This window comes from Lepisosteus oculatus, chromosome 23 (genome assembly GCF_040954835.1).
Source record: "Lepisosteus oculatus isolate fLepOcu1 chromosome 23, fLepOcu1.hap2, whole genome shotgun sequence".
NCBI classification, from domain to species: domain Eukaryota; kingdom Metazoa; phylum Chordata; class Actinopteri; order Semionotiformes; family Lepisosteidae; genus Lepisosteus; species Lepisosteus oculatus.
Window position 1 is genome coordinate 377409 of NC_090718.1, and position 9745 is coordinate 387153.

The 9745-nt window shown below is 53.7% G+C and overlaps 1 protein-coding gene across 1 annotated transcript; it reads left to right on the forward strand.

Annotated features, from left to right (window-relative positions):
- Positions 1-5978: 5978 nt before the first annotated feature.
- uts2r3 (urotensin-2 receptor 3) lies at positions 5979-7849 on the forward strand. Its single transcript, XM_069183052.1, has one exon. The coding sequence runs from the start codon at positions 5979-5981 to the stop codon at positions 7062-7064; it is 1086 nt and encodes a 361-aa protein (XP_069039153.1). The 3' UTR covers positions 7065-7849.
- The last annotated feature ends 1896 nt before the right edge of the window (positions 7850-9745 follow it).

The window sequence follows — 9745 nt, forward strand, 5'->3', positions numbered from 1 at the left end:
GCCCAGCTGAGACTCCAGCAGATTGAGCGTCCTGGAGACAGAGACACAGAGAGACTGGGGTCAAAACACGGTACACTGCGGCAGAGCCCAGACAGACCGGGGTCAAAACACGGTAGAGCCCAGTGAGATTGGGGTAAAAGCACAGTACAGAGCAGTAGAGCACAATGAGATGAAGGTAAAAGCACAGTACAGCGCAGTAGAGCCCAGTGTGTGTGTGTGACAGTTTGCTTGTTCATTAGTTTGCAGGTTATTTAATCAGAGAGAGCTCGTTAATAACCAGGGAAACGTCCTCCCCTTTAATTAACTCTGGGAGGGAAACCACGAAGCACAATGGACATCCAGGCCATGTGTCTTCGTTAAAACCCAGAAATTAATTCAATTAAGGCAAGGAGCCCAAGGAGAGACGCTGTTATTTACCACTTGATTTATGAAAAACCTGGAACCTGACAGCAGCAGCACAGCTGTGCAAGTCAGCGAGCAATCGGCTGTACCTGTTCTACTCCTTTAACTTGAATTTACTCCTGGCTCCTCTTGAGAGACAGATGCACTGACCCTGATCCTGGCTGGGACAGGAGATCACACACTGTATTATTATTATTGAGAGACAGGCTCACTGTCTGTTCCTCAGGCTGGGACAGGAGATCACACACTGTATTATTATTATTATTATTATTATTGAGAGACAGGCTCACTGTCTGTTCCTCAGGCTGGGACAGGAGATCACACACTGTAGTATTATTATTATTATTATTATTATTATTGAGAGACAGGCTCACTGTCTGTTCCTCAGGCTGGGACAGGAGATCACACACTGTATTGTTATTATTGAGAGACAGGCTCACTGTCTGTTCCTCAGGCTGGGACAGGAGATCACACACTGTATTATTATTATTGAGAGACAGGCTCATTGTCTGTTCCTCAGGCTGTGACAGGAGATCACACACTGTATTATTATTATTGAGAAAGAGGCTCACTGTCTGTTCCTCAGGCTGGGACAGGAGATCACACACTGTATTATTATTATTGAGAGACAGGCTCACTGTCTGTTCCTCAGGCTGGGACAGGAGATCACACACTGTATTATTATTATTGAGAGACAGGCTCATTGTCTGTTCCTCAGGCTGTGACAGGAGATCACACACTGTATTATTATTATTATTGAGAGACAGGCTCACTGTCTGTTCCTCAGGCTGGGACAGGAGATCACACACTGTATTATTATTATTGAGAGACAGGCTCACTGTCTGTTCCTCAGGCTGGGACAGGAGATCACACACTGTATTATTATTATTATTATTATTATTGAGAGACAGGCTCACTGTCTGTTCCTCAGGCTGGGACAGGAGATCACACACTGTAGTATTATTATTATTATTATTATTATTATTATTATTATTATTGAGAGACAGGCTCACTGTCTGTTCCTCAGGCTGGGACAGGAGATCACACACTGTATTGTTATTATTGAGAGACAGGCTCACTGTCTGTTCCTCAGGCTGGGACAGGAGATCACACACTGTATTATTATTATTGAGAGACAGGCTCACTGTCTGTTCCTCAGGCTGGGACAGGAGATCACACCCCGTATTATTATTATTGAGAGACAGGCTCACTGTCTGTTCCCCAGGCTGGGACAGGAGATCACACACTGTATTATTATTATTGAGAGACAGGCTCACTGTCTGTTCCTCAGGCTGGGACAGGAGGTCGCACACTGTATTATTTTTATTATTGAGAGACAGGCTCACTGTCTGTTCCTCAGGCTGGGACAGGAGATCACACACTGTATTATTATTATTGAGAGACAGGCTCACTGTCTGTTCCTCAGGCTGGGACAGGAGATCACACACTGTATTATTATTATTATTATTATTATTGAGAGACAGGCTCACTGTCTGTTCCTCAGGCTGGGACAGGAGATCACACACTGTAGTATTATTATTATTATTATTATTATTATTATTATTATTATTATTGAGAGACAGGCTCACTGTCTGTTCCTCAGGCTGGGACAGGAGATCACACACTGTATTGTTATTATTGAGAGACAGGCTCACTGTCTGTTCCTCAGGCTGGGACAGGAGATCACACACTGTATTATTATTATTGAGAGACAGGCTCACTGTCTGTTCCTCAGGCTGGGACAGGAGATCACACCCCGTATTATTATTATTGAGAGACAGGCTCACTGTCTGTTCCCCAGGCTGGGACAGGAGATCACACACTGTATTATTATTATTGAGAGACAGGCTCACTGTCTGTTCCTCAGGCTGGGACAGGAGGTCGCACACTGTATTATTTTTATTATTGAGAGACAGGCTCACTGTCTGTTCCTCAGGCTGGGACAGGAGATCACACACTGTATTATTATTATTGAGAGACAGGCTCACTGTCTGTTCCTCAGGCTGGGACAGGAGATCACACACTGTATTATTATTATTATTATTATTATTATTATTATTGAGAGACAGGCTCACTGTCTGTTCCTCAGGCTGGGACAGGAGATCACACACTGTATTATTATTATTGAGAGACAGGCTCATTGTCTGTTCCTCAGGCTGTGACAGGAGATCACACACTGTATTATTATTATTATTATTGAGAGACAGGCTCACTGTCTGTTCCTCAGGCTGGGACAGGAGATCACACACTGTATTATTATTATTGAGAGACAGGCTCACTGTCTGTTCCTCAGGCTGGGACAGGAGATCACACACTGTATTATTATTATTATTATTATTATTGAGAGACAGGCTCACTGTCTGTTCCTCAGGCTGGGACAGGAGATCACACACTGTAGTATTATTATTATTATTATTATTATTATTGAGAGACAGGCTCACTGTCTGTTCCTCAGGCTGGGACAGGAGATCACACACTGTATTGTTATTATTGAGAGACAGGCTCACTGTCTGTTCCTCAGGCTGGGACAGGAGATCACACACTGTATTATTATTATTGAGAGACAGGCTCACTGTCTGTTCCTCAGGCTGGGACAGGAGATCACACCCCGTATTATTATTATTGAGAGACAGGCTCACTGTCTGTTCCCCAGGCTGGGACAGGAGATCACACACTGTATTATTATTATTGAGAGACAGGCTCACTGTCTGTTCCTCAGGCTGGGACAGGAGGTCGCACACTGTATTATTTTTATTATTGAGAGACAGGCTCACTGTCTGTTCCTCAGGCTGGGACAGGAGATCACACACTGTATTATTATTATTGAGAGACAGGCTCACTGTCTGTTCCCCAGGCTGGGACAGGAGATCACACACTGTATTATTATTACCACCAAGAGACAGGCTCTCTCCTCTCCCTCCCTGCTCCTCCTTGCCTATTTTGGCGTGCCTGTGCCAGGTATTTGTTCAAATTCCTCACACCCTGCTGGGATAGGTATGTCCACTCCTCCTGCCTCCCAGCCAGGCTGCTCCTGTCAGACACACAGCCAGCGTGTCAGCGCTGGTCCTGCCTGCCTGTCTGTCTATGTCTGCAGCAAGAGCACACAGAGATATAGAGACAGACACACAGACAGGACTAGAGAAGAATGAATAATAAGCACTACTAGAGCACAGCTGTCCCATGTCCCAGAGCACACAGAGGAGAGAGAGAGAGACAGAGGAGAGAGAGACAGGACAGACAGAGAGACGGAGCACACAGAGAGGGGAGAGAGAGAGAGAGAGAGAGAGAGAGAGAGAGAGAGAGAGAGAGGACAGACAGAGAGACGGAGCACACAGAGAGGGAGGAGAGAGAGAGACAGGAGAGACAGAGAGGAGAGAGAGAGGGGCCTGAGGAAGAGGGGAGGCGACAGCTGAAGAACAGATTTCAACAGAGTGACGGGAGAGAGAGAGAGAGAGGAGGGAGAGAGGAGGGAGCAGGACTGGGAGCAACAGGGGCCAGTCAGACAGCCTCCAGCAGGACAGAGCCGACCCACTGATGCCCAGAACTCCAGACGGGCCTGACCGGACCGGGACACCGCAGAACCCCCCTCCCCTGTCCCCGATCTCCAGCGGCCTTCTGCCTCCACACTCAGGTACGCACTCATTCATAATAATAATTCATATTACACCACCACAGCCATTAACAATGACATTAAGAACAAGTGGCTCAGGTGGGGAGCTGCCTCAGCAGGCGCAGGCTGCAAAGGAACACGTACAGGTTTATTCCTGCTGAAAACACAACGTTTCGGCCGCGAAGCCTCCTTTCACTTGATCCTTTGCATAATAACAATAACAATCCCACCACAGTCACTAATCACATTAATCCCACCACAGTCATTAACAATATTAACACCAATACTAACGACAGAGCCCCTGTCCCTGCCTCCGCGCTGAGCGACTGACCGATTAACACCAATATTAACGCTAATACTACTCTTCCTCCTCACCACACTAACAGAGCCCCTGGCCCTGCCGGAGACAGACCCCCGCGGACACTCACTAACCCCCACGCGTGTCGGCCGCTCGCTCTCTCGCTCACCCGCAGCAGCCGGGTATATAGCGCCTTCAGCGGGCGGGCGCCGGCGACGAAGACGACGATGATGAAGCCGAGGGTCAGAGACAGGTGCGTGCAGGTGCCGTCAGTCCGGGGGCCGTGTCTGCGTGCCTGTCCCGCAGCCCGTGGATCTCCGCCCCGTGTCCCAGACCCACTGGCGTGCCTGTCCCGCGGCACCTTGGATCTCCGCCCCGTGTCCCAGACCCACTGGCGTGCCTGTCCCGCGGCCCGTGGATCTCCGCCCCGTGTCCCAGACCCACTGGCGTGCCTGTCACGCGGCCCATTGGATCTCCGCCCCGTGTCCCAGACCCACCGGGCTGCGCGTGGCGGGGCAGGAGCACGGAACAGCCCTGCACGCGTGGGAATGAGCTTCCGTGACGGGCTTAATTAATTAGCACTGGGCCGCAGCCGTGACTTCCGGGTGCGGTTAATGAGCAGCGCCGGCCGTGATGAAGATGATGGTGATGGTGAAGAGTGATCTGTCGCTGCAGCTGTGTGAAAGTAAAGCGCACCCGGGCTGACAGTCTCTGAGCTGGATTCATTGATCGGGTCAATCCGGGAAGCGCGTGGCCGGTTAACTGATCGATTGATTAATTGATTGATTTGATTACCCTCGGGAAAGACGTCGGTTGTCGTCACCACGACCAGGAGCGTCACCACGCGGAGCTTCGTGTGAGCCGGCGAGACCTCCGGACCCGGGTCCGAGACATCGGGAGACAGCTGTGCTGCCGGCCCGCCTGTCCGGGGCTGGTGATTAGTGAACTAAATAGCAACAACGACGACAACAACAACAACAATAATAATAATTATTATTATAATTATGATTATTATTAGTGTAACAAAAAGGGCTGCCCAGGCTGAGGAACCCGGGTTCGAGCCCAGGCGAGGGGCGAGGGCAGAGGCCAGAGAACAGCGCTATTCCTGAAATTAAAGCCCCCCTCTGTCTGGCCCACAGGTGCTGCTACACTGCCAGGACAGCGGCCAGTGCCTCCCACCCAGGAGCTGAGCTGACTGAGCGACTTCTCCTCTCTCCCTCCTCCCGTCTCCCTCCCCCCATCTCCTCTCTCCTGTCTCTCCCCTCCAGTCTCCTCTCTCCTGTCTCTCCCCTCTCCCCTCTCTCTTCTCTCTCCTCCCGTCTCTCCTCTCCCCTCTCTCTCTCGTCTCTCTCCTCTCTCCGGTCTCCTCTCTCCCCTCTCTCTCCTCTCTCTCTCCCCTCTCTTCATCTCCTCTCCTCTCTCTCCCCTCTCTCCGTCTCCTCTCCCCTCTCTCTGTCTCCTCCCCTCTCTCTCCTCTCTCTCCTCTCCCCCCTCTCCTGTCTCCACTCTCTCCTCTCTCTCCTCTCTCTCCTGTCTCCCCTCTCATATCTCTCTCCCTCTCCTCTCCCTCTCCTCTCTCTCCCCCCTCTCCTGTCTCCACTCTCTCCTCTCTCTCTCCTGTCTCCTCTCTCTCCTGTCTCCTCTCTCCTCTCTCTCCTCTCCAGTGCCATGGACCCCTCCCCCTCCCCCTCCCCCTCCCCCGCCACCCCCCCGCCAGCCCTCTCCCTGCCCCCCTCGCCCGCCCCCCCGCCCAGCCTGGTCTCCACGGTGCTGTTCTGCGGCGCTCTGGCGCTGACTGCGCTGCTGGGCATCCTGGGTAACCTGTACGCGCTGTGGCGACTGCGGGGCGCAGGGGCGCGGGGGGCCCACTCGCTGCGTCCGCACATCGCCAGCCTGGCGCTGGCTGACCTGCTGTACCTCGGCACGGCCCCCTTCATCGTGTACGACAGCCTGGCGCCGGACTGGGCCTTCGGCGAGCTGGGCTGCCGCCTGCTGCCGGGCCTGGACCTGCTCACCATGCTGGCCAGCGCCTTCACGCTCAGCGCCATGAGCCTGGCGCGCTACCGTGCCGTGGCGCGGCCGCTGGCGGCCTCGGCGGCGCCGCCCGGCGCCCTGCGGCCCGCGCTGGCCTGGGCGCTGGCGCTGGCGCTGAGCCTGCCCATGATGCTGGCGCTGCGGCTGCAGGAGGGCGCGGCGCGGCGGCTGTGTGCGCCCGCCTGGGACGAGCGCAGCTCGCGCGCCTACCTCAGCCTGCTCTTCTGCAGCGGCATGCTGGCGCCGGGCCTGGCCGTGGGCGGGCTGCACGCGGGGCTGGCGCGGCTGTACCGGGCCGCGCTGCGCCGCGCGCCCAGCGCCCACCCGCCGCGCGCGCCGCAGCCCCGGCTGCTGCTGCTGGTGCTGGCCATCGTGCTGGCCTTCTGGCTCTGCTTCCTGCCCTTCTGGCTCTGGCAGCTGCTGCCGCTCTACCGGCCCGACGCCCTGCGGGCGCTGCCTGTCCACGCCCAGGTGTCCGTCAACCGCGCCCTCACCTGGCTCACCTACGCCAACTCCTGCCTCAACCCCTTCTTCTACACGCTGCTGACCGGCCCCCGGGGGCGCCACCGTGCCCGGCCGCCAGCGCCCGGCGCCCAGTGTCCAGCCCTGTGCCCAGTGTCCAGCCCGGCCGCCAGCACCCGGCACCCAGTGTCCAGCCGTGTGACCAGCCCGGCCTCCAGCACCCAGTGCCCAGTGTCCATCCCGGTGTCCAGTGCCTAGTGTCCAGCAGGCCTCCAGTCCAGCACCCATTGTCCAGCCCAGCTCCCCGAAACCAAGGGAGCTGGGAATTGCCTGAGGCCAGAGTGACCACAGTGTCCACACTGACTGGACTCACAGAAACCAGTGTCAGCACTGTCCACAAGGAGGAGAGTGACCACAGTGTCCACACTGACCGGACTCACAGAAACCAGTGTCAGCACTGTCCACAAGGAGGAGAGTGACCACAGTGTCCACCCTGACCGGACTCACAGAAACCAACGTCAGCACTGTCCACAAGGAGCAGAGTGACCACAGTGTCCACACCGACCGGACTCACAGAAACCAGTGTCAGCACTGTCTACAAGGAGCAGAGTGACCACAGTGTCCACACTGAGCACCGGACTCTCAGAAACCAGTGTCAGCACTGTCCACAGGGAGCAAAGTGACCACAGTGTCCACACTGACAGGACTCTCAGAAACCAGTGTCAGCGCTGTCCACAAGGAGCAGAGTGACCACAGTGTCCACCCTGACTGGACTCCCAGTGGCCTTCCCCAGGACTGCTGTGCTGAGAGTGGATGATTATTTATTTATTACTGCTGGAGCTCAGCGTGTCCGAATTTCTTTCTGGAGCTGTGCTGTGGATGACGGAATACAGGTCTGGAAAGTTACAGCTCTGTGTCCTGTTCTTTCTTATTCTGTCTGCTTGCTTGTGAACGTCTGTGGCAGTTTATTTAGAAGCCCTCCTGTCCTGCAGTGCTGCACACAGTGACCAGGGTGTCCACACTGAGCACTGACCACAGGGAGCAACACTGGAGCAACACTGGAGCTGTCAGCCCCCAACACTAATCCTCTGTGTCTCACTCTCTCACCCTCCTGTCTCACTGACACAGGGACTGTCACACTCTCTCACCCTCCTGTCTCACTGACACGGGTACTGTCTCACTCTCTCAACCTCCCATCTCACTGACACAGGGACTGTCTCACTCTCTCACTGACACGGGTACTGTCTCACTCTCTCACCCTCCTGTCTCACTGACACAGGGACTGTCTCACTCTCTCACCCTCCTGTCTGACTGACACAGGTACTGTCTTACTTCTGCTCAGAGGACAGGGCTCAGTCCAGTCCTGCTCAGAGGACAGGCCCAGTCCAGTCCAGTCCTGCTCAGAGGACAGGGCTCAGTCCAGTCCAGTCCAGTCCTGCTCAGAGGATAGAGGTCGGAGGAGAGTGGGCTGAGGGGGTGGTGCCCTCTTGTTTGGCCCAGATGTGTGCTGGCAGCTGCAGATGTTTTCCTTGCAGTGAGGCACAACACAGGCTGGCAGGGAACACAGACATGGTTGAAATGAAAATAAAAAATATCCCAAATAATAAAAATATTCCGATGTAGGAGAGGCACCGCGTGCCAGGGACTGGGCAGCACCAGCGTCTCCTCACACTGCTGGGGCAGGGCTGCACTTGTCCAGCACATCGCCCACAGCGCCACCCTGTGGACGAGTGCTGTACACACAAGGAACACCGCCATCCGGATGTCTGTGAGGCCGACTGAAACCTGCAGCTCTCCCTGAAGATATGAAAGGGCAGAAAATAAATAAAACACATACGTGCGACTTTTCTCAAGATTATTTTCCAAGCAATGTAAAATAGATTAATATCTAACTCTAGATTAGAGAGAGCATAAGAATATCAGTCACACTTCATCAGTGACTCAAGTCCCAGTACAGTAGAACAGTCTGTTACAATAGGAGCTACAGTCCCAGTACAGTAGAACAGTCTGTTTCAGCAGGAGCTACAGTTCCAGTGCAGTAGGACAGTCTGTTACAATAGGAGCTACAGTCCCAGTGCAGTTGAACAGTCTGTTCCAATAGGAGCTACAGTCCCAGTGCAGTAGACCAGTCTGTTACAGTAGGAGCTACAGTCCCAGTCCAGTAGACCAGTCTGTTCCAATAGGAGCTACAGTCCCAGTCCAGTAGAACAGTCCTGTTCCAATAGGAGCTACAGTCCCAGTGCAGTAGGACAGTCTGTTACAATAGGAGCTACAGTCCCAGTGCAGTTGAACAGTCTGTTTCAGTAGGAGCTACAGTCCCAGTCCAGTAGACCAGTCTGTTACAGTAGGAGCTACAGTCCCAGTCCAGTAGAACAGTCTGTTCCAATAGGAGCTACAGTCCCAGTCCAGTAGACCAGTCTGTTACAGTAGGAGCTACAGTCCCAGTCCAGTAGACCAGTCTGTTACAGTAGGAGCTACAGTCCCAGTGCAGTTGAACAGTCTTGTTACAACAGGAGCTACAGTCCCAGTGCAGTACAACAGTCCTGTTACAATAGGGGCTACAGTCCCAGTATAGTAGACCAGTCTGTTACAATAGGAGCTACAGTCCCAGTACTGTGCTGTTCTATACTCTCTAATTTATTTTTGCTGTGGAGAGTCCTGCCAAGTCAGTGGTGCGTGTGTGCCTGTGTGCATGTGTGCGTGTGCGCTTGTGTGCTTGTGCGCGTATGTTCGCTTCTCTGCGTGTGTACGTGTGTGCATGTGTGCTTGTGAATGACTGCACTGTGCTGTCTGAGGACATGCTGTTCTGTGACGCAGGAGGGCGTGATGTTGAGACACTGCGGTCAGCAGTCTGGGAGACAGCAGGGAGATGAAGAGTTCTCTCAGGTCCTGATCGTAGCCTAGTGCTCACTGACAGCACTGCGGACCCCCAGCTCAGC